This window comes from Antechinus flavipes, chromosome 4, assembly GCF_016432865.1.
Source record: "Antechinus flavipes isolate AdamAnt ecotype Samford, QLD, Australia chromosome 4, AdamAnt_v2, whole genome shotgun sequence".
Lineage (NCBI taxonomy): Eukaryota > Metazoa > Chordata > Mammalia > Dasyuromorphia > Dasyuridae > Antechinus > Antechinus flavipes.
The window spans coordinates 349,102,527-349,128,837 of record NC_067401.1 but is presented as its reverse complement, the minus strand read 5'-3'; the positions used below and the strand labels follow the sequence as shown (position 1 = coordinate 349,128,837).

Below are 26,311 nucleotides of genomic sequence, written 5' to 3'. Positions count from 1 at the left end.
GATGAACCCCCCAAATGAACCCCCAAATTGTAACTTTTGTTTTAGGGATTATCATGACATAAAGGCCTGAGTAAACTTTAGGAAACTTACTCAATGATTGTAACCCCTTCCCATGAAATCTGGAGAAAATCACTACCTGATTAATTATAACTTAACTCTAGCTCTTTATAGGATTTAGAACTAGAAAGAACTTTGGACATCATCTAATCTAAATAAGTTATTTTATAAATTAGGAAAGTATACTTGATGAGGTGTCTTGACTTGTCTCAGAATAGATGACAGCTTGTTTTCTAAACTCCATTCTTGTCTATGATATGTACTGTAAGACACTGAGAGAAAAGAAAATTTAAGAAAAATTTTTGTTATATTGAAGAAAACTTTTCAATAAACAATCAAATATCTTCCCCTTTTAGTTTCCTGAGTGTACCCAGAAATTTTCTGTTGTTGTTTCTGAAGGTCCCCATGTCCCCAAGTGTGGTTCTGATTCATCTAAAAAGTTGACTTTTTAGCTTAAAAAGGCTTTTTTAAAAATTCTCTCTGTTGTTGGCTTGGCCATGCCACTAAGGGGAAGTCCCAAAGAGTTCCTCTATCTAGCAAAATATTCTTATTCTGCTCTTTCGGCATCACAGTTTGAGTGACACCATGACACACTGGTCACTACTCATTGTACTTGTAAACATAGATCAGCTTACCCTCTTATTCAAAATTGTAACAAATTTTTTTTTGTTTTGTTTTCTTAATACTATACCCAAGAAAATACATTAAAAATGGGATCATTATTTGTGGAAATATGTATAAAGAAATTGCCCATGTTTAACATATATTGGATCACTTGCCAACAAGGGTGGGAAAGAGAGGGAAAAATTAGAACACAAAGTTTTGTCGGGGTGAATGCTGAAAATTATCCATTTATATATTTAAATATATAATTTAGAAATGGAATGATTTGGGAAAAATTAGGAGATAGAGACCTCAAAATATCATATTGGGGGGAAGGAATTCCACCCAGAAACTGTAAATTACTTTTCAAAAATATCTTGTTAAGTAGGTGCTAAGCCCAAAATTTAGTACACTGACCCAAAGGCCTGGTTGTTCTATTCTAATCATAGCTCTATTGTCATTGTTCTTTAGCTTCAGAAAAATCCTCATCACAAACTTTAGACTTGAATATGTGGAGGACAAATGCTGAAATAGTTTCCCAGTTAACTTTTGGAGAGACTATGTTCTGTAGATGGATAGATAGATAATAGCTAACATTTATATAATGTTTAGTGTGTGCCAAGGCACTGTGCTAAGCACTTTACAATTACTATCTCATTTGATCCTCACAATAGCCCTGAGGGTAAAGTGCTATCCCCATTTTATAGTTGAGGAAACTGAGACAAAGAGATTAAATGACTTTCCCAAGGTCACACAGCTAGTAAGTGTCAGTAGATAAGAGAAAGAGGTTCACTTACTAAGTGTTTAATATGTTCCAGATACTGAGGACACAAAACAAGCAAATGAGAATCCTTGCTTTCAAGGAATTTAATGGGTAAAAAGAGTGTAGAAAAGGAAGTTGCAAATGAATAGGAAACCACATGTGCTAAGACTCCAGCATGGGCTAGAAAGTGTGAAAGAAGATTGGGCCCCAGCATCATCAGGGAATTTCTTGGGGGTTAATAAAGCACTCTTAATTTTTTCCCTCATCAATTCTTACTGCTTGGATGTGACTATCAGTTTCCCCCAAAGTTTTAAAGAATCTGCTAGTTGTCAGACCTGCAGGTAGAAGGCATGTTTCTCCAAGCTTATATTCTTTCCACTGAATACCATGTAAGCTTCCAAATTAATCAGTGAAAGAAGGGGGAAGTGGGAGAATCCCAATAGGTACTAACCTATAACTTATATTATTTTAATTCTAAACTAAGAAATATTTTACATCATTTCTCAGACTTCTCAACCTGATCCTGTTGAGCTCCAAAGACAGCAAGAGGCCAAGAGGAAAGCTCTTGCCAGGAAGCGAGCTAGAGAACATCTTCGACCAAGAAGTCCTGAACCTGTAGAGGGCAGGAAGCATGTTGATGTTCAGACAGGTATAAATTTCACACAAAATCATGGTTTTTGTCTTGTTTTTAGACTTCACGATTTTTAAAAAATATCTTCTGTGTGCAGAGATTACTGCACTGTATTATAGCACCATCTATAGAGTAGGGGAAGAAATTTCCTGCTGCCTCTCCATTATCGACTATCAAACTATTTCTTCATAGACCAAGAAAAAAAAATTTCTGTCCTTAATTCTCTACCCTTTAGCATAAATCATCCAAACATCTCCTTTGACATACATTGGAGCACAGTGCAACAATGTAGAATGGTATTCTGATTCTTTAATTTTGTGCTAATTATAAATAGATGAAATCTCACTACTCTTCTGGCCTTCCCTCTTTCCATGGCCTTGTTTGCTGCCTCTCTTTTCCCATCTCTTTCTGGGAAAAGCTGTGACTAGTCAATCCTGTATGCAGGAGACTTGCTGAGTGCCCCCAATTTAAGAATAAGATCAAAGAGTGGGACATGACCCAGAAAGAACCAAAATGACTACCATTCCAAAAGACTACTCAGTTGAACATTTAAAGTAATAGGATGACAGGTGAAAGAATTAGATAAGTTTGGGAAATATTACAAACATGTCACAAAAGCATATTTGAGTGATGTGGAATTTCAGCTATCTAGACATCTATTGGAACTCACTCTGCCTTAATGTAAAGCAGCTAATGAATTCTTGAGTTGCAAAAAGGAGAGGAAGTGAAAGAGGAAATATTGTTCTGAGCTTGATTCTAATGAACGAGGAGAAACTGTGGTTGCTTAAGTAAAATTAATGAGAATCTTGGAGGAGAAGAATCTTGCTTTATATTAGATTTATAATAGAAGAAGGGAAATCCAGCCATATCATTTGGGGGAGAGAGGGAGAACCTTCAATTTTAGAGAAGCATATTTCAAAATGTTCAAAGGAAAGAGAAATATCTATAATGGCTTGTGATTCTATAGAAAAAGTTAGCTAAACAGTTGAGGAAGCTTTTGAAAATGAAAGTGAAGGTGGGAGCAAAGCCAAGATGACAAGAGTAAAGGCAGGGATATGTCATTAATCTCCCAGATGCCCTTCTAAATAGCATTAAATAAATTCCTCCAAACAGATTCTGAAGTGGTCAGTAACAAAGCACCTAAACAAAAACTGACTACATATTAGGACATTAAAAACCTCAAACCAGATGCAGAAAAGCAGAAATACAAAATACATCCTTTTTACATCATAATGCAGTAAAAAACTATATTCAATAAAGGGCCAGGGAAACAAAGATTAAAAATTAATTGGAAATTAAATAACCTGATCCTAAGAATGAGTGGGTCAAAAAATCATAGAAACAGTTAATAATTTCATTAAAGAGAATGAAAATGAGACACCATATCCAAAGAAGTACTTGGGGAATTTTTTTTTAGCTAAATGCTTTTATCAATAAAATAGAGAAAGAGTAGATCAATGAATTGAGCATTTAAAAGAAAAGAGAAAAAAACACTCCAATTAAATACCAAGTTGAAAATCCTGAAAATCAAAAAGAAATTAATAAAATTGAAAGTAAAAAATAATTGAACTAGTAAATAACACTGAAATCTGGTTTTATGAAAAAAGTTTAATCATTGATTGATTTTTTTAAAGAATAAAGAAAACCAGACTACCAGTATCAAAATGAAAAAAGTTAATTCACCACCATTGAAGTTGAAATTAAAGCACTTATTAGCATCTATTTTGCCTAATTATATATGACTATATCAGACAATCTAAGTGAAATGGATAATATTTACAAAAATATAAATTGTCCAGATTAACAGAAGAGGAAGTAGAATACTGAAATAACCATATCTTTGAAAAAGAAATTGAACAGGACATTAGTGAACCACCTAAGAAAAAATCCCCAGGAACCAGATGACTTCACAAGTAAATTCTACTAAACATTTAAACAAATAATTCATTCCAATGCTATCTATAAACTACTTGGAAAAATAGGCAAAGAAGTCTTACCAATTTCCTTTTTTAACACAAGTGTAATGCTGATAACTAAACCAGGAAAAGCAAAACCAAAAAGAAAAACTATAGACCATTTTCTCTAATAAATATTGATGCAAAAAATTTAAATTAACATACACAAGGAGATTACAGGAATATAACACAAAGATCATGCACTATGACCAGGTGAGATTATACCAGAAAAGCAGGACTAGTTCAGTATTAAGAAAACTATCAGTATAATTAACAAAAACAACAAAAATAACATCATTATTTTAATAGGTATACTCACTTTTTCATTAAAAACATAAAAATCATAGGCATCATCAATGGACCTTTTTAGAATGATACATGATATTTATTTGAACCATCAGCAAACATTTTCTGTAATGAAGATACTGAGAAGCTTTCTCAGTAAGAAGGTGAAGCAAGAATATCCATTATTACCACTTTTACTCAATATTGTATTAAAAATGCTGGCAATAGCAATAGAAAAGAAAAATTGAAGAGGCAATAAGGAAACAAAACTATTACTCTTTCTAGATGCTATGATGTTATACTTGGAAAATCCTAGACAATCAACTCTGAAAAAACTATTTGGAAATAATTAACAACTTTAGTAAAGTTGTAAAACATAAAATAAATCTATATAAATCATCAGTATTTCTATATATTATCAACAGTCTAGTAACAAGAGAGAGAGAGAAATTTAAAATAATAATATAAAATACTTGGGCATCTGCCTGCTAACACAAGCCTAAGAAGTACATGAAGAGTTATAAAACAATTTTTACACAAATAAAATCAGATCTAAACTGGAAAATAATAGTTGCTCATGGGTAGGTTGAGTCAATATAATAAAAATGACAGTTCTAGTTAATTTAATTTATTTATTCAATACCATCGTAATTAAACCACCAAAAAAATTTATAGAGCTAGAAAAAAATTTTATCTGAAAGATTAAAAGATTTAATAATACCAAGGGAATCAATGAAAAAAATGTGAAGGAAGTGGTTTAATTATATCAGATCTCAAATAACTAGTGTTTAGGTGCTAAGATCCTAATGTGCTTTTGTAACAAGAATTCACTATTTGACAAAAACTGCTGGGATAACTGGAAAGCAATTTGGCAAATGCTAAATATAAATCAGTATTTCACACTATATGCCAAGATAACGTCAAAATGATTTAGACATAAGTGTGATACCATAAAAAATTAACAGAACATGGAATAGTTTACCTGTCAGTTCTATGAATAAGGGAAGAATTTATGACCAAATGAGACAGTCTTAATGAGGTGTAAAATGGATAGTTTTGATTATAATTAAATGGAAGAATTTTGCACAAACAAAACCAAAGAGCCCTGATTAGAAGAAAAGCATAAAACTGAAGGGAATTTTATAGCAGGTTTCTCTGATAAATGCCTCATTTCTCAAATATATATTCAAATTTAAAAGAATATGTCATTCCCCAATCAAATGGTCAAAGGAGAGGAACAAGGAGTTTTCAAACAAGAAATTAAAGCTATTGGTAGTCACATGAAAAAATGCACTAAATAAATCACTTTTGATTATGGAAATATATAATAAAACAATTCTGCAGTACCATCTTATTAGCTATTAGATTGACTCATATTTCAGAAAAAGAAATTGACAAATGTTTGAAGGGTTGTTGGAAAATATGGACACTAATGTATTGTTGGTAGAGTTGTGATATAATCCAGCCATTCTGGAGAACAGTCTGGAACTATGCTAAAAGAGCTACAAAATGGCATATCTTAAGATCCAGCAACAGCACTCACCTGGGTCTGAATCAAAAGAGAGCAAAAAAGAAAAAATGACCGATAGTTATAAAAATATTGAAGTTCTTTATGTGATAGCAAAGTTTTAGAAATAGAAGGGATGACTATCAACTGGGGAATGATTGAACAAGTTGTAGTATGTGACTGTGATGGAATATTGTTCTGCTATAAACATGACAATTAGAACACTTTCAGTAAAACCTAGAAAAATTGATATGAACTGATGCAAAGTGAAGTGATCATAACCAAGAGAACATTGTACAGAGTAACAGCAATATTTTATGATCAACTGTTAGGATTCTTACAAGGTGCTAAGTCAGTTATCTAATTTAGCATGGTACTTACCAGTTCTCTAGTTCACTAATGTACTTAATACTTATTAGAGTTCTACAAGATTCACACCTTTAAAAGAGCATATATAAGCTAAGAGGCTCAACCAGGATTCAGTTGGGGACATTCAGGGCCTAAAGGACAAGCCCACTCTCAGAGGCGGAAATAGATTCATTACATTTTCCACCCTTATGCTGGCTGGAGACATTTGGAGGGAGTTAGAGGCAGAAGCTGGAAGAGACAAAGGACTAGCGGCAAGAGCTCTCGGAACCAAGGAGAGAGATAGGCCTCTAAGAAAACTAACCGGGATATTTTGAAGGAAACAATAAAGGATTTGGACTTTAACTCCTGGCTGCATTTGAGGTGATTATTACTTTGAGCTGAAACTAAGGCTGCTCCCAGAAGCCCCCCAAGAAACCTGCTCCCAGAGAACATTAAATTTTAGAGAAGAACATTACAATCAACTGTGAATGATTTAGGTATTTTCAGCAATTCCCTATATTTGCAAAGGACTCATGATGATAAAAGCCATCCATCTCCAGAGAAGGAACTGGTGGAGTGTGAGTGCAGATCAAAGCATACTTTTTTTTTTAAACTTGTTTTTCTTGGGTTTTGTTGTTTGTTTGTTTTTTTGGTGGTTGTTTTCTTTTCAAAACATGAGTAATAAGGTAATATTGTTTTATATGCCTGAACATGTAAAACCAAAATCAGGGAGGGGAGAGAGGAAGAATTTGGTACTCAAATTTTTAAATAATGAATGTTAAAAATTTTTACATATAATTAGAATAAAAAATAAAATATTTAACAGAAATAGTAAGGGCAGATACAAACAAATGATTCTTATCAAAGGTAAGAGAAGAAGTAGATTTCTTTGCCTATTTTCTAAGTAATTTATATACATAAGTAATATATACATATAGAGAGAGGGAGGCATGAATTATTAATTTATTAATCAATTAGTAGAATTCAGTTGAGGATTTTTTCTTAGGGAGTTCTTTGATGGCTTCTTCAATTTCTTTTTCAAAGATATAGTTATTTCAATATTCTATTTTCTCATCTGTTAATCTGGGCAATTTATATTTTTGTAAATATTCATCCATTTCATTTAGAGTATCTTATTTGCACATAACTGCACAAAATAGTTTCCAATAATTGCTTTAATTTCATCTTCATTGGTGGTGAATTTTTTTTATTTTTGATACTGGTAATCTATTTTTCTTCTTTCCAAAAAAAAAAAAAAACAAATTAACTAGTGATTAATCTATTGTATTGGTTTTCCCATAAAACCAGGTTTCCAGCTTTACTTGCTAGTTCAGTAGTTTGTTTGGGGGGTTTTTTACTTTCAATTTTATTAATCTCTCCTTTGATTTTTGGGACTTTCAATTTGGTGTCTGGGGATTTTTAATTTATTCTTTCTCTAGTTTTTTTTTTTTTTTTTTTTTTTTTTGGCTTTTTTTTTTTTTAACATGCCCAATTCATTGATCTGCTCTTTCTCTATTTTATTGATGTGTAGGCATTTAGATTAAAAAAAAAAATTCTAAGTATTTCTTTGGATATGTTGTCTTGTTGCCATACTTGATGAAGTGATTTGCTATTTTTATGATTTATTCTTTTGTTGTGTCCTGCTTTCTATAGACCCAAAGTTGGGGTGACAAATGTGGGGTTCTAGAGCCCCCACACCGAGGTGATTAAAATATATCTTCCTAGTGGAAAAATGATGAGGCAGGACTCCTGAGGATGGTGGAAAAATGGAATCCCTTTATTTCAAGGGCTTTCCCCTTTTTATAATGAAACAAAAACACTGAACATGTGGGGCCACATAAACAACTTGATATTGTATGTAGTTTGCCATCTGTTATCACTCTTCCACCTGCTATCACTATGCTTTAATTATAATACAGGTTGTCCCTGCCCCCTGAGTTCTCAGGAAGGCCGAGAGCCCTTAGAGGAGATGGGGAGCTGAACCAGACATTGTTATCACATTCCCTCTGGGCTGAAGGGTCTTATACATCATCCAGCATTCCCCCATTGTCTGTGACCCTCTATATTCTTTGACCCACTCGTTCCTTTTTTTTCCTCATTAGTATTTTATTAAAGATAGTTTTCAACATTCATTTTTTTGGATCAGTCAATATACATTTATCTTTTTAATATAATTTGTTTTATTTTTTAAATTAAAGCTTTTTATTTTCAAAACATATTCATGGATAATTTTTCATCATTAACCCTTGCAAAACCTTGTGTTCCAATTTCCTCCCCATCCACCATCCCCTTCTCCTAGATGGCAAGTAATCCAATATATGTTAAACATGGTAGAAATATATGTTAAATTCAACATATGCATACATATTTATACAATCATCTTGCTGCACAAGAAAAATAAAATCAAACAGGAAAAAAATGAGAAAGAAAATAAAATGCAAGAAAACAACAACAAAAAAAGAATGAAAATGCTATTCAACATTCATTTCTGTAAGACTTTGTGTTCCATATTTTTTCTCCCTCCTTCCCTTACTCCCCCTCCCCCCCGCCCCAGATAGCAAGCAACCCATTGATTCTTTAAGATTAGGTTACTTAATTTCCAATTAATTTTTAATCTATGTTTTCATGGGTCTTTATTGAATGTAATTTTTATTGCATTATGATTTGAAAAGGATGTATTTACTATTTCTGCTTTTCTGCATTTGGTTTGAAGTTTTTAATGTCTTGGTCAGTTTTCTGATAAAATAATATATGTTAAAACAGTGCCATATTGTTTTTAAAAGATACATTTTTAAATGGGGGAAATGAGAGGCTCTTTCAACAAAAATAGCTATCTGTAATGAGAAGATCTATCAATTAAAAAATAAGATAAATTGTTAATGAAAGCCAACAGAGAAAGTGGTGGAAATTTTAGATACAAGCAGATAATATATGAGAAATAAAATTTAACTTCCATAAAGCAAATCAAAAGAAACAGACTATGCAACAAAATGGAAAAATAATTGAGACTCTTATATCTTAGAAAGCTAATTTAAATCACAGTCTTAATCTGAAAAAAGAAAAAACAGAAACCCTGTTTTTAAGGAAATTACACAAGATCATTCCAAAATATCTTTTTAGAATTATAGCTCTATTGAAGTTTATGCTACAGTCTCTCTCCTTTGCTTCTTCCCATTGAGACAACTGATTCTGTACCTTAAATTTTACTGTGCTGTACTGAGTCTTGCAGTACAGTTATATTTTTCCAGAAACAAAAGAGATTTCCAGCTTAATAATATCACAGGCAGCATAGCTAGTTAAAATTTATTGCTATTTTAAAAAAGACTGCAGTGAATATATTGCTAGTTCGCTGCAAAGACAAGCCAGTATCTTGTCCTGAATCATGGATGGCACAGCACATGTGAACAGGAGCTAACTATTTCCACCAGGACTATAAATTGATTTGAGTGGTCTCTAAACACTGGGCCTTTCACTGTTTTCTGTTTTCTCCTTCCTTTGGAGAAAGACTTCATTCTGACCAGACTGCCTGATTTCAAAGCAGGTCTTATATCACATAATTCAAAAATCAGAGAATCACTCAGTGTACTCACCTCATCTCTGTGCTTATAATTTTGCCAGGATAATTTATTGACAATTTCATCCTATGAAAGCTGAATTCTAGGAATTTATTCACATTATGAGAACCATATACCAGAATGAACCATAGATCTCTTTAAGGTAAGATTTGACCAAATGTATGTATTTAAAGACCAGCAAGAAAAGATATCATCAGGTTACATAATGAGTGATAATTCTTTTAAAAGTTTTGAAAATTTTTCATAATTTTATGCATTAGACCTCCTAGTTCTTTATTCTCATATGTTTATTTGGCTAATTTTCCATCCTCAATTATACAATAGGCTTTTTCACTACTATCATTAACTATCTACTACTATATCCTACCTTATTACAATCCCTTTAATAGTACACAGCACATGCAACTTAATAAATATTATAAACTAAGTATGTTTTTCCTCAAGAATATATATAAAACCTAATTGTGTCTTTAAGCTGAATCTCACATTTTATCATTTTGATTTAAAGAATAATATTCTTACTCATAAATATTTCAAATAATGCATGTAATGCCAAAAATTTAAACAATGCTTGTGGTATTTCTTCTTAGAGTTATATCTAGAAGAGCTTGCTGACCGCATAATAGAAGTTGATATGGAATGTCAAACTGATGCGTTTTTGGATAGACCACCATCACCACTCTTTATCCCAGCTAAAACTGGCAAAGATGTAGCCACTCAAATATTAGAAGGCGAGGTATGGAAAACTTGTTTTTCTTTTCATAAAGTGTATTTATATTGAATGAGAGTTTGTCGGTCAACAGGCATTTATTCAGGACTTACTACATGCTTAAGATACAAAGAAAGCCAAAACAATTTTTATTGAGGAAGCTTGCAAATAAATATTTGTAAACTATATACAGAATAGATGGAATGTAGTTTCAAAGTGAACACCTACAGGAAGTGACATTTCAGTGAAGTTTTGAAAGAAACCAGAAATTCTAAGTAGTGGGATAGGGAGGGAGAGCATGCCAGGCCTAGAGGACAATGCAGTGCTATAGCAATGATAAATGATACTTGGCGCCAATCCAAAACTTCTGTAATCTCATTTTATTCTCACAATAACCCTGTGAGAAAGGTGATGTTAGTATCCCCATTTTATAGATGAGAAAATTCAGACAGAAAAAAGATAAATGACTTGTCTAAAGTTACCCAAGTAGTAAATGTCTGAGGCAGGATTAAAACTCAGATTTCCCTAACCCCAAATCCAGTGCTCTTAGTTACTGTGCTTTCTGCCCGTCTCAGTGGCTGTGTCCAAAGATGTAAATCTAGCTTGGAGATGGAATGTCTGTGAGAGATTGTGAGTAAGCCAGGTGGTTGGATCATAAGCCCCAAAGAGGCAGGGTGTAAGAAGGTGGGAAGATTAACAATAGGCCAAGCTTGTCAGGAACAACCAAAGGATTTTATGTTTTTGATGCTGGTGCTGATAGATGATCCCTAGAGTACTCAATAGAAGAGAAGGGGCAGGGAATCCAGATAGTCAGACCTTCACTTGAGAAAAATCAATTTTAGCAGCTAAGTGAAGTGGATATGTGAGATGAGCCAAAGGAGTTAGGAACAGCCTGCACTAAAGACACAAATGAAGCTAGATTTGCAATTAGGATAATCTAGTTTTCATATTCTTTTGCAATGCATATATTGACTTAGAAAGGATTGAATGCATCCTTAAGGAAAGAAATCTCAAAAAACTGCTATTAAGGAAATAGAAGAAATGAAGCTAAAGTTTTTTCAACCCTTGCTACTAGTAAAATGTGAGACTCTTGCAGGGAGAAAATAGTAAAACAAGAAAGTTTGTCCTTGAATGCATAATTGGATCTTAAAGGTTTTAAATTTTGAAGGTTTTTTTGTCTTCATGGATCTCTATTTGGATTTAATTTACCTGTGGTAGGCTCATACCTCAAGTGAATACAAATAAAATACTCTTCTGCTCTGTAATGATTGAAACTTGTGAAGCTAACAGCTAATTTCTTTTGGCTTCCTAAGCTGTTTGATTTTGACATTGAAGTCAAACCAATGTTAGAAGTTTTGGTGGGAAAGACCATTGAACAGTCTTTGCTGGAAGTGATGGAGGAAGAAGAATTGGCTGAACTACAAATGCAACAACAACAGTTTGAAGAATTGCGGAATCTGGAACTTGCAGAAGTACAGAGACTTGAAGAGCAAGAGAGGCGCCACCAGAAGGAAAAGGTACAGCAGTGTTAGGTTGTCTCTTTGTTGTTCCATTATTGATATTGTGTATTCAGTTACTTTGGGAATCTCCTATTAACTGGAAATAAGACTTATTGAAAAAAAAAAGAATTGGGGATACTTAATTGGCCAGCTCACACCTCTACACAAGACCACAGGGTCCTTCATGAATTACTTTCTTTATAAAAGAACTTCTTACTTCAGGTTTCTGAACTGAGTAGTTCAAATTTAGTAGTTCTTTGTAGTACTAATTTAGCCTTGGATTTCTCAAAAAGAAAATCCAATTTACTGAATCTATAATAGTGTGTCCTTTTAACCAGAGCCTGGAGACACTCAACATTATTAAATATGGACTCCTATAAGTTATCATTTTAAAATAGTATTTATTAAACAATCTATTATATACTCTATGATTGGTTATAACTTGAACTTACTTAATATTTTTGTTAGATACTTAAAAATGAATCCTATTCTTTTCTGATTAAGCATGATATGTGGTAGCTTGATATTACCTCTTTCAGACCACCAGAAACTATAGCTTACTTAATAAGCATACTTAATAAGTGTAAATTGATAATTTATTGAATAGTACTCTTTTATTTAACTATTATGTATGTTGTCAGATAGCTTAACATTGAGGTAAAACTCTGGTTACAAGCCTCAAAATGAGGCAGACATAGAGAACAGAACATTATTTCCACCTGTGATTATTTGATTTATGTTTCCCATATTCCTTATATTTTTGTAAGACCTTTTTATGCACACAAAAAACATGTAATGACTATTTTACTGACACCACATTGAATATAAGTAGAACATATACATATCCTAGAAATGGAGATACAGGAAGCACCACTTCAAATAACTAATAGAACTATTTCTTTAGTCTTTGTGATAACTAGGAAATGGAAATGGAAATATTAGATTCTTTTCCCTTCTACTGAATAAAGCTTGTTACCAGTATTCTATATGCATAAAGGAGAATAGTATCCAATATGCATGAGGGCTGCATGGGCAATGAGTCTCATTTCAACATTTTATATTGCATGCTTGTGTAAAGTAGGCAGGGTTGAGAGAAGATTAAATATGACATGCATTATAAGAAATATGAACATTAAACAAACATTTTATTTTATATTTTGATAAAAGTGGGGCTATAATAACTTCAGTGCATTTTCTTCATTAGGTTCTATATTTGGAGCAGCAATACAAGAGAATAAATTACATGATAGTCTTATTATTGTTCCTTACAAATACTACATAAACATGACTTTTCATCATCTTTATTTTTTTTTTGTCAGGAACGTCGCAGACAGCAACAACTAGAAGTAGTACGTAAACAGAATGAGACTTCACAGAAAATTGCAGCTCGAGCATATGCTAAGATGTACCTGGCTGACCTCCTTCCCTCTGTCTTCAGTAATCTCAGGGATAAGGGTTACTTCTATGATCCTGTAGAAAGAGGTTTGTTGCAGTTCTTTGTTTTGATATGTTAACTCCCAAATAGCACTAATTTTCAGTAATATTCTGTAATAATTTGCATATCGTACTTTGGTATAACAAAGAATTTTAATATCCTTTTCATTTTGGGAAAAAAAAAAAAAAAAGGATTGTTTTAGCTAAGCATTCTGGTCTCCAGGCTAACATGTCCCCTGTTTCTTTAATGATACAGCATGATATTAAGTTCCTTCACCATTCTTGTTGTTTCTTTCTTAACTGCCCCTAACTTATCAATGACTTTCTTTTTTTTTTTTTTTTTTTATATTTTTTTTTAAAATTTTTTATTTAATAATTACATTATATTGACACTCGTTTCTGTTCCGATTTTTTTCCCCCTCCCTCCCTCCACCCCCTCCCCTAGATGGCAAGCAGTCCTTTATATGTTGGATATGTTGCAGTATATCCTAGATACAATATATGTTTGCAGAACCGAACAGTTCTCTTGTTGCGTAGGGAGAATTGGATTCAGAAGGTATAAATAATCCGGGAAGAAAAACAAAAATGCAGATAGTTTACATTCGTTTCCCAGTGTTCTTTCTTTGGGTGTAGCTGCTTTTGTCCGTCATTTATCAATTGAAACTCAGGTCTCTTTGTCAAAGAAATCCACTTCCATCAAAATATGTCCTCATACAATATCGTTGTCGAAGTGTATAATGATCTCCTGGTTCTGCTCATTTCACTTAGCATCAGTTCATGTAAGTCTCGCCAGTCCTCTCTGTATTCATCCTGCTGGTCATTTCTTACAGAACAATAATATTCCATAACATTCATATACCACAATTTACCCAGCCATTCTCCAATTGATGGGCATCCATTCATTTTCCAGTTTCTAGCCACTACAAACAGGGCTGCTACAAACATTTTGGCACATACAGGTCCCTTTCCCTTCTTTAGTATTTCTTTGGGATATAAGCCCAATAGAAACACTGCTGGATCAAAGGGTATGCACAATTTGATAATTTTTTGGGCATAATTCCAGATTGCTCTCCAGAATGGTTGGATTCGTTCACAACTCCACCAACAATGCATTAGTGTCCCAGTTTTCCCGCATCCCCTCCAACATTCATCATTATTTTTTCCTGTCATCTTAGCCAATCTGACAGGTGTGTAGTGGTATCTCAGAGTTGTCTTAATTTGCATTTCTCTGATCAATAATGATTTGGAACACTCTTTCATATGAGTGGTAATAGTTTCAATCTCATCCTCTGAAAATTGTCTGTTCATATCCTTTGACCATTTATCAATTGGAGAATGGCTTGATTTCTTATAAATTTGAGTCAGTTCTCTATATATTTTGGAAATGAGGCCTTTATCAGAACCTTTAACTGTGAAAATGTTTTCCCAGTTTGTTGCTTCCCTTCTAATCTTGTTTGCATTAGTTTTATTTGTACAAAAGCTTTTTAATTTGATGTAATCGAAATTTTCTATTCTGTGATCAGTAATGGTCTCTAGTTCATCTTTGGTCACAAATTTCTTTCTCCTCCACAAGTCTGAGAGATAAACTATTCTATGTTCCTCTAATTTATTTATAGTCTCGTTCTTTATGCCTAGGTCACAGACCCATTTTGATCTTATCTTGGTATATGGTGGTAAGTGTGGGTCCATGCCTAATTTCTGCCATACTAATTTCCAATTATCCCAGCAGTTTTTATCAAATAATGAATTCTTTTCCCAGAAGTTAGGGGCTTTGGGTTTGTCAAACACTAGATTGCTATAATTGACTATTCTGTCTTGTGAGCCTAGCCTTTTCCACTGATCCACTAATCTATTTCTTAGCCAATACCAAATGGTTTTGGTGACTGCTGCTTTATAATATAATTTTAGATCAGGTACAGCTAGGCCACCTTCATTTGATTTTTTTTTCATTAATTCCCTTGAGATTCTCGACTTTTTATTGTTCCATATGAATTTTGTTGTTATTTTTTCTAGATCAATAAAATATTTTCTTGGAAGTCTGATTGGTATAGCACTAAATAAATAGATTAGTTTAGGGAGTATTGTCATCTTTATTATGTTCGCTCGGCCGATCCAGGAGCACTTAATATTTTTCCAATTATTTAAATCTGACTTTATTTGTGTGGAGACTTTTTTATAATTTTGCTCATATAATTCCTGACTTTCCTTTGGTAGATATTCCCAAATATTTTATGGTATCAACAGTTATTCTGAATGGAATTTCTCTTTGTATCTCTTGCTGTTGGGTTTTGTTGGTGATGTATAAAAATGCTGAGGATTTATGGGGATTTATTTTGTAGCCAGCTACTTTGCTAAAATTATGAATTATTTCCAATAGCTTTTTGGTAGAATCTCTGGGGTTCTCTAGGTATACCATCATATCATCTGCAAAGAGTGATAGTTTGGTTTCCTCATTGCCTACTCTAATTCCTTTTATATCTTTCTCGACTCTTATTGCCGAGGCTAGTGTTTCTAATACGATATTAAATAATAATGGTGATAGTGGGCAGCCTTGCTTCACTCCAGATCTTACTGGGAAAGGTTCCAGTTTTTCCCCATTGCATATGATGCTTACTGATGGTTTTAAATATATGCTCCTGACTATTTTAAGGAAAAGTCCATTTATTCCTATGCTCTCAAGTGTTTTTATTAGGAATGGATGTTGGATTTTATCAAATGCTTTTTCTGCATCTATTGAGATGATCATGTGGTTTTTGTTTGTTTGGTTATTGATATAGTCAATTATGCTAATAGTTTTCCTAATAGTGAACCAGCCCTGCATTCCTGGTATAAATCCTACTTGGTCATAGTGTATTATCCTGGTGACAATTTTCTGTAATCTTTTTGCTAATATTTTATTTAAGATTTTAGCATCAATATTCATTAGGGAGATTGGTCTATAATTTTCTTTCTCTGTTTTCAGCCTACCTGGTTTAGGTATCAGTACCATATCTGTGTCATAAAAGGAGTTTGGAAGGACTCCTTCAATCCCTATTTTTTCAAATAGTTTATATAACATTGGAGTTAATTGTTCTTTAAATGTTTGGTAGAATTCACATGTAAATCCATCTGGTCCTGGGGATTTTTTCTTAGGGAGTTGATTGATAGTTTGTTCTATTTCTTTTTCTGAGATGGGACTGTTTAGGATATTTACTTCTTCCTCTGTTAGTTTGGGCAAGCTGTATTTTTGGAGGTATTTTTCTATTTCATTTAAGTTGTCGAATTTATTGGCATAAAGTTGGGCAAAGTAACTCCTAATTATTGCTCTAATTTCCTCTTCATTAGTGGTGAGTTCTCCCTTTTCATTTTTAAGACTAACAATTTGATTTTCCTCTTTCCTTTTTTTAATCAGATTTACTAAGGGTTTGTCTATTTTGTTGGTTTTTTCATAGAACCAACTCTTAGTTTTATTAATCAATTCAATAGTTTTTTTACTTTCAATTTTATTGATCTCACCTTTTACTTTTAGAATTTCAAGTTTAGTGTTTGACTGGGGGTTTTTAATTTGTTCCTTTTCTAGCATTTTTAATTGCAAACCCAATTCATTGACCTTCTCTTTCTCTATTTTATACAAATAGGCCTCTAGAGATATGAAATTTCCCCTTATTACCGCTTTGGCTGCATCCCATACATTTTGGTATGATGTCTCATTATTATCGTTTTCTTGGGTGAAGTTATTAATTATGTCTATGATTTGCTGTTTCACCCAATCATTCTTTAGTATGAGATTATTTAGTTTCCAATTATTTTTTGGTCTACTTCCCCCTGCTTTTTTGTTGAATGTAATTTTCATTGCGTCGTGGTCTGAAAAGGATGCATTTACTATTTCTGCCTTACTACATTTGAGTTTGAGGTTTTTATGTCCTAATATATGGTCAATTTTTGTATAGGTTCCATGAACTGCTGAAAAGAAAGTGTATTCCTTTCTGTCTCCATTACATTTTCTCCAGAGATCTATCATATCTAACTTTTCTAGTATTCTATTTACCTCTTTGACTTCTTTCTTATTTATTTTGTGGTTTGATTTATCTAATTCTGAGAGTGCAAGGTTAAGATCTCCCACTATTATAGTTTTACTGTCTATTTCTTCTTGCAGCTCTCTTAGTTTCTCTTTTAAGAATTTAGATGCTACCCCACTTGGTGCATATATGTTTAATATAGATAGTGCTTCATTATCCATGCTACCCTTTAGCAAGATATAGTGTCCTTCCTTATCTCTTTTAATTAGGTCAATTTTTGCTTTAGCTTGATCTGAGATCAGGATGGCTACCCCTGCTTTTTTGACTTCACCTGAAGCATAGTAGATTTTGCTCCAACCTTTTACCTTTAACCTACATGTATCTCCCCGCTTCAGGTGTGTTTCCTGTAAACAACATATTGTAGGATTCTGGCTTTTAATCCATTCTGCTAACCGCTTCCTCTTTATGGGGGAGTTTACCCCATTCACGTTTATGGTTAGAATGACCAATTCTGTATTACTTGCCATCTTGTTAACCCCGGTTTATGCTTTCCTCCCTTCTTTCCCCTTTCCCCCCCTTCCAAGTATTAAGCTTGTGAGCACCCCTTGCTTCTCACAGCCCTCCCTTTTTAGTGTCCCTCCCCCCGCCTTAGAGTTCCTCCCCCTATCTTACCCCTTTCCCTCCCAGTTCCCGTATTCCCTTCCGCTTAGCTTGTTCCTTCCCTTTCCACTTTTCCCTTCTCACTTTTCAATGAGATGGGAGAAGTTTCACCATAGATTGAATATGTCTTAAGATTTTTCACTTAAAGCCAATTCTGAAGGCAGTAAGATACCCACTATATTCATCCCCCTCCATTCTTTCTCTCAGATATAATAGGTTTTCTATGCCTCTTCATGAGATGTACTACCCCCACTTTACCCTTTTTCTGGTACAATGTCCTTTCCACATCAATTTCTAGAACAAGGTATACATGTATTCTTTATACATCTATATAGTCAAAATATAGTTCCCAAGATTAATCTTTACCTTTTTAGATTTCTCTTGAGTTCTATATTTGTAGATCAAACTTTTTGTTAAGTTCTGGTTTTTTCATCAGAAATAGATGAAATTCGCTTACTTCGTTGAATGTCTATCTACTTCCCTGGAAAAAGATGCTCATTCTCGCTGGGTAAGTTATTTTTGGTTGCATACCAAGTTCCTTAGCCTTTCGGAATATCATATTCCAGGCCCTTCGATCTTTTAATGTGGATGCTGCCAGATCCTGGGTGATCCTTATTGTGGCTCCTTGATACTTGAATTGGGTTTTTCTAGCTGCTTGCAATATTTTTTCTTTCATCTGAGGGTTCTGGCATTTGGCCACTATATTCCTTGGTGTTTTGATTTTAGGATCCCTTTCAGTGGGTGATCGATGAATCCTTTCAATGTTTATTTTTTCCTCTGTTCCTATGACTTCTGGGCAGTTCTCTTTGATAATTTCCTGGAAGACAGTGTCCAGGCTCTTTTTTTCATCATGTTTTTCTGGGAGTCCAATGATTCTCAGATTGTCTCTCCTGGATCTGTTTTCCAGGTCTGTTGTCTTCCCCAGAAGGTATTTCACATTTTTCTCCATTGTTTGATTTTTTTGGATTTGCTTGACTGATTCTTCTTGTCTCCTCGAGTCATTCAATTCCACTTGTTCAATTCTGATTTTCAGTGAAGTATTCTCTTCACTCACTTTTTTAAAATCTTTCTCTAATTGTCCATTGAGTTCTTTTGTTCTGTGGAATTTTTTTCCATTTCGCCAATTTTGTTTTTTAGAGAGCTGTTATCGGCTCTCCAGTATCTACTTTGCTACCATAATTTCCTTCCCTCCCCTCCCACCACAACCCAATGCCAACTTCCATTGCCTATGACCTATTTCAATTTTTGAGCTGTTTTAAGCACTTGAGAGTGCTAGAAGACTGATCTTCTTAAGAGTTCAGGTTTTATGTGATTAAAAAGCTTTTAACTGAAACAGATTTCTTCTCTATATAAATTCTTCCTTGCCTAGCACTCTGATGTTCATTCAGAAAAGTATAGGAAATTACATTAGTGGTATAGACCTATAAGGAATACAAGTTCTTCCTTGCCTTTTTACTAAGTCAGGTCAAACTCCATAACCAGTTAGCTAGATGATCAAAGCCAAGGCATTTAATATCTTTGGACCTATTTCCTCATCTATAAAATTAAGAGAGGGCTGGTGGTCTGGCTCTGCCATTCTATGATTCTGTGACCTAGTTTTAAAAGAAAAGTGAATTGATTATTGACTGTTTTAATATTGCTCTTTTTCCAAAGGTCCATGTCTCTTTTTTTTTTTTTTTTTTTAAACCTCCACTTTCAGATCCAGTTCAAGAAGCTAGTTAGACAGGTACCAGGTACCACATGTATCTAGAGCTCAGAAAAACTACCCTTTCAGTCTAGTATGGACAATGACAAATAAGTCTAAAAAATATATATTCTTTCATTGTCATTTTTTCCTAATTCATTTGTGTTTAACATAACTGTATTTTAATGAGTAGCTTTTTTACAGGAAACACACCTGAAGCGGGGAGATACATGCAGGTTAAAGGTAAAAGGTTGGAGCAAAATCTACTATGCTTCAGGTGAAGTCAAAAAAGCAGGGGTAGCCATCCTGATCTCAGATCAAGCTAAAGCAAAAATTGACCTAATTAAAAGAGATAAGGAAGGACACTATATCTTGCTAAAGGGTAGCATGGATAATGAAGCACTATCTATATTAAACATATATGCACCAAGTGGGTAGCATCTAAATTCTTAAAAGAGAAACTAAGAGAGCTGCAAGAAGAAATAGACAGTAAAACTATAATAGTGGGAGATCTTAACCTTGCACTCTCAGAATTAGATAAATCAAACCAGAAAATAAATAAGAAAGAAGTCAAAGAGGTAAACAGAATACTAGAAAAGCTAGATATGATAGATCTCTGGAGAAAATGTAATGGAGACAGAAAGGAATACACTTTCTTTTCAGCAGTTCATGGAACCTATACAAAAATTGACCATATATTAGGACATAAAAACCTCAAACTCAAATGTAGTAAGGCAGAAATAGTAAATGCATCCTTTTCAGACCACGATGCAATGAAAATTACATTCAACAAAAAAGCAGGGGGAAGTAGACCAAAAAATAATTGGAAACTAAATAATCTCATACTAAAGAATGATTGGGTAAAACAGCAAATCATAGACATAATTAATAACTTCACCCAAGAAAACGATAATAATGAGACATCATACCAAAATGTATGGGATGCAGCCAAAGCGGTAATAAGGGGAAATTTCATATCTCTAGAGGCCTATTTGTATAAAATAGAGAAAGAGAAGGTCAATGAATTGGGTTTGCAATTAAAAATGCTAGAAAAGGAACAAATTAAAAACCCCCAGTCAAACACTAAACTTGAAATTCTAAAAGTAAAAGGTGAGATCAATAAAATTGAAAGTAAAAAAACTATTGAATTGATTAATAAAACTAAGAGTTGGTTCTATGAAAAAACCAACAAAATAGACAAACCCTTAGTAAATCTGATTAAAAAAAGGAAAGAGGAAAATCAAATTGTTAGTCTTAAAAATGAAAAGGGAGAACTCACCACTAACGAAGAGGAAATTAGAGCAATAATTAGGAGTTACTTTGCCCAACTTTATGCCAATAAATTCGACAACTTAAATGAAATAGAAAAATACCTCCAAAAATACAGCTTGCCCAAACTAACAGAGGAAGAAGTAAATATCCTAAACAGTCCCATCTCAGAAAAAGAAATAGAACAAACTATCAATCAACTCCCTAAGAAAAAATCCCCAGGACCAGATGGATTTACATGTGAATTCTACCAAACATTTAAAGAACAATTAACTCCAATGTTATATAAACTATTTGAAAAAATAGGGATTGAAGGAGTCCTACCAAACTCCTTTTATGACACAGATATGGTACTGATACCTAAACCAGGTAGGCTGAAAACAGAGAAAGAAAATTATAGACCAATCTCCCTAATGAATATTGATGCTAAAATCTTAAATAAAATATTAGCAAAAAGATTATAGAAAATTGTCACCAGGATAATACACTATGACCAAGTAGGATTTATACCAGGAATGCAGGGCTGGTTCAATATTAGGAAAACTATTAACATAATTGACTATATCAATAACCAAACAAACAAAAACCACATGATCATCTCAATAGATGCAGAAAAAGCATTTGATAAAATCCAACATCCATTCCTAATAAAAACACTTGAGAGCATAGGAATAAATGGACTTTTCCTTAAAATAGTCAGGAGCATATATTTAAAACCATCAGTAAGCATCATATGCAATGGGGAAAAACTGGAACCTTTCCCAGTAAGATCTGGAGTGAAGCAAGGTTGCCCACTATCACCATTATTATTTAATATCGTATTAGAAACACTAGCCTCGGCAATAAGAGTCGAGAAAGATATAAAAGGAATTAGAGTAGGCAATGAGGAAACCAAACTATCACTCTTTGCAGATGATATGATGGTATACCTAGAGAACCCCAGAGATTCTACCAAAAAGCTATTGGAAATAATTCATAATTTTAGCAAAGTAGCTGGCTACAAAATAAATCCCCATAAATCCTCAGCATTTTTATACATCACCAACAAAACCCAACAGCAAGAGATACAAAGAGAAATTCCATTCAGAATAACTGTTGATACCATAAAATATTTGGGAATCTATCTACCAAAGGAAAGTCAGGAATTATATGAGCAAAATTATAAAAAAGTCTCCACACAAATAAAGTCAGACTTAAATAATTGGAAAAATATTAAGTGCTCTTGGATCGGCCGAGCGAACATAATAAAGATGACAATACTCCCTAAACTAATCTATTTATTTAGTGCTATACCAATCAGACTTCCAAGAAAATATTTTATTGATCTAGAAAAAATAACAACAAAATTCATATGGAACAATAAAAAGTCGAGAATCTCAAGGGAATTAATGAAAAAAAAATCAAATGAAGGTGGCCTAGCTGTACCTGATCTAAAACTATATTATAAAGCAGCAGTCACCAAAACCATTTGGTATTGGCTAAGAAATAGATTAGTGGATCAGTGGAAAAGGCTAGGCTCACAAGACAGAATAGTCAACTATAGCAATCTAGTGTTTGACAAACCCAAAGCCCCTAACTTCTGGGAAAAGAATTCAATATTTGATAAAAACTGCTGGGATAATTGGAAATTAGTATGGCAGAAATTAGGCATGGACCCACACTTAACACCATATACCAAGATAAGATCAAAATGGGTCTATGACCTAGGCATAAAGAACGAGACTATAAATAAATTAGAGGAACATAGAATAGTTTATCTCTCAGACTTGTGGAGGAGAAAGAAATTTGTGACCAAAGATGAACTAGAGACCATTACTGATCACAGAATAGAAAATTTCGATTACATCAAATTAAAAAGCCTTTGTACAAATAAAACTAATGCAAACAAGATTAGAAGGGAAGCAACAAACTGGGAAAACATTTTCACAGTTAAAGGTTCTGATAAAGGCCTCATTTCCAAAATATATAGAGAACTGACTCAAATTTATAAGAAATCAAGCCATTCTCCAATTGATAAATGGTCAAAGGATATGAACAGACAATTTTCAGAGGATGAGATTGAAACTATTACCACTCATATGAAAGAGTGTTCCAAATCATTATTGATCAGAGAAATGCAAATTAAGACAACTCTGAGATACCACTACACACCTGTCAGATTGGCTAAGATGACAGGAAAAAATAATGATGAATGTTGGAGGGGATGCGGGAAAACGGGGACATTGATGCATTGTTGGTGGAGTTGTGAACGAATCCAACCATTCTGGAGAGCAATCTGGAATTATGCCCAAAAAATTATCAAAATGTGCATATCCTTTGATCCAGCAGTGTTTCTATTGGGCTTATATCCCAAAGAAATACTAAAGAAGGGAAAGGGACCTGTATGTGCCAAAATGTTTGTAGCAGCCCTGTTTGTAGTGGCTAGAAACTGGAAAATGAATGGATGCCCATCAATTGGAGAATGGCTGGGTAAATTGTGGTATATGAATGTTATGGAATATTATTGTTCTGTAAGAAATGACCAGCAGGATGAATACAGAGAGGCTTGGAGAGACCTACATGAACTGATGCTAAGTGAAATGAGCAGAACCAGGAGATCATTATACACTTCGACAACGATATTGTATGAGGACATATTTTGATGGAAGTGGATTTCTTTGACAAAGAGACCTGAGTTTCAATTGATAAATGACGGACAAAAGCAGCTACACCCAAAGAAAGAACACTGGGAAACGAATGTGAACTATCTGCATTTTTGTTTCTCTTCCCGGATTATTTATACCCTCTGAATCCAATTCTCCCTACGCAACAAGAGAACTGTTCGGTTCTGCAAACATATATTGTATCTAGGATATACTGCAACATATCCAACATATAAAGGACTGCTTGCCATCTAGGGGAGGGGGTGGAGGGAGGGAGGGGAAAAAAAAATCGGAACAGAAATGAGTGTAAATATAATGTAATTATTAAATAAAAAAATTAAAAAAAAAAAAAACAAAAAAAAAAAAAAAAAATGAGTAGCTTTGCATACTAGACTGACGGGGCTAAGAGAGTGAAACCATAGTGATTTCTTAGTAAAAATAGATACACAAAAAAAAAATCATAGGACAGGTTCTTGTATGACTTCTAGTTCACGTTTGTTACCCTTCTTAGAAAATTAGCTCTACCATTCTGTTTTTGTTAGTTTTGTTTTTGTTTAACCATACTTTGTTGTAAAGCTCTTTTGAGTGAAATATAAGGAAATAACAGGTTATTTTTTGTTGTTGTTGTTGTTGTTGTTGTTGTTGTTTGTTTTTTAAGAATCAACAAAAAAACACTTTAGGCATAAATATGGCAACAAAAATTTTTAAATGGTCTTTCTTTGAGTCTGTTTATTTATCTATAAAGTAAGAACCGGATAGTTCAGTAGATTGAATACCAGACTGTTGGAGTCTTTACAAATTGTTAAGTCATTAGAGTTGATAGAGACAATAATTACCTAATTTAGCATGGTTCAGTATCACTGATCTGATCTTACAAGGAGATGTTTGGGGCCAGAATCTGAAACAAAGTACTAAGTAGAACTAATTGATATAATGCTTGTGTTCACACCTTTAGAGAGCTCATATAAGCAAGAAGTATTTAAGTACTCATTGGAGTTCACAAGTATGGGAGATTCACAAAGTAAACTTTGTAACTTTGTGAATTCATACCTCCCTTGAAGCTCTCAGGGCCAGAGAGCACTCTGGGAGAAAACCCTCTCTCTCAGAAGAGATCATATATAAGCCAGTCAAGGGAATTCAGCTGATGCAGACACAGAGCACTCTGGGAGATTGAGAGCCAGAAGCCCTCTCTCTGAGGCAAGACAGATTCAACTTGGTGCTGGCTGGAGGCTGAAGAAAGCAGAGGCAGAAGCAAAGGACAAAGCGGCAAGAGCTCTTAGAACCAAGCAGAGAGATAGGCCTCAACTAACCGGGCCATTTTGGAAGGAGAAAATAAACGTTTGCATTTTTATCACCTGGCTGCATTTTGGGTGATTATTACTCTTAACTGAAACTAAGGCTGCCTCCAGAAAACCGCCTCAAGAAACTCGCTCCCAGAGAGAACCACTATATATTTTAAAGAAGAAAAACACCACACCAGACCTGGAGTCAAGAAAACTTAAGTTCAAATCTGGCCTTGGGTACTTTCTAGATGTGTGACCCTGGGCAAGCCACTTAATCCTGTTTGCTTCAGTTTCTTCATCTGGAAAATGATCTGGAAAAGGAAATAGCAAACCATTCTAGTGTCTTTGCCAAGAAAACCCCAAATGAACAAGAAGAATCAAACACAACTGAAAAACAACTAAACAACAGTAAGAGTGTTAAGCTGGATCCAGGATTTCTTAACCAAGGGTGCATTAACAACCCATGAACATAGATGGGAAAATATTTTAATAGCTGTTTTTTAAACATAGTTTATTTCCTTTGTAATCTTATGTTATTCTGAAGAAATGTTATTTTGAAAAAAGGTCTATAAGCTTTATCAGACTGCCATAGAGATCCATGACACAAAAAATATTAACTCCCTAACTTTCACTCCTTACCACCACCCTCATATTAGATGTCTGTTAAAGATCCCTGATAGTTTTAAAATTCTGTATTCTTTAAGTCTCATTTCATATTTGAGAAAATTTGTATAAAAGAAAAAAAACAAGTGATTAGTTCCTTCACTTATAAAACAGAAAGTATTTATATTATCTTTAGTTGCTTAGCTTTACAATCTAAAGGAAATTTCTATTGTAGTATATATTCATATATGAGAAAAAATACAATCTCCTTTTTTCTAGGAATGATTTTTAAAATTTCATTTTTAGAATTTTTTTTCTTATTTTATAGATATTGAAGTTGGATTCCTACCATGGTTGATGCATGAAGTAGATAAGACAATAGAATACAACATGCTGGGGAGAGTAGTACTTGACAGTAAGTTATGTTTTTTATGCTTTCATTAAGTCCTTTTCAGATTGACACTGTCAATTGGTTTTGCTTCAACTGTAATTTTTATATTGTAAGGATAAGATCAACTTATATCAATCAGCTAGTATTTATTAAGTATTACTATGCAACACACTTTGGACTTGAGTGGTGAAGATACACAGAAAATGTAAAAATGGTCTCTGCTCTCAAAGAGCTTACAATCCAACAGAGACCATAGTTCAATAAATAAATAAATAAATTATGTGCACACACACACACACACACACACATATACCCCTATATTACATATATTGTAATACATACATGTATTGTGTACATACATGTATATATTACATACAAAGGAAGAATTAACTTATGGAGTGAGGGCCAGTTGAGA

The 26,311-nt window shown here is 33.6% G+C and overlaps 1 protein-coding gene across 8 annotated transcripts in view; it reads left to right on the top strand.

Annotated features, from left to right (window-relative positions):
• Window positions 1–26,311, top strand: part of RSPH3 (radial spoke head 3) — a 143,133-nt gene that overhangs the window by 40,390 nt on the left and 76,432 nt on the right. For all 8 annotated transcript variants that reach the window (XR_007953663.1, XR_007953662.1, XR_007953664.1 and 5 more), the window contains 5 exons: window positions 1,931–2,072; window positions 10,315–10,460; window positions 11,747–11,950; window positions 13,252–13,414; window positions 25,834–25,920. Coding sequence is in view for 5 of the 8 variants with exons in the window: in XM_051998019.1 (XP_051853979.1) it covers window positions 1,931–2,072; window positions 10,315–10,460; window positions 11,747–11,950; window positions 13,252–13,414; window positions 25,834–25,920 (742 nt within the window). In the remaining 3 variants the exon portion in view is untranslated. The remainder of the gene's footprint in view (window positions 1–1,930; window positions 2,073–10,314; window positions 10,461–11,746; window positions 11,951–13,251; window positions 13,415–25,833; window positions 25,921–26,311) is intronic.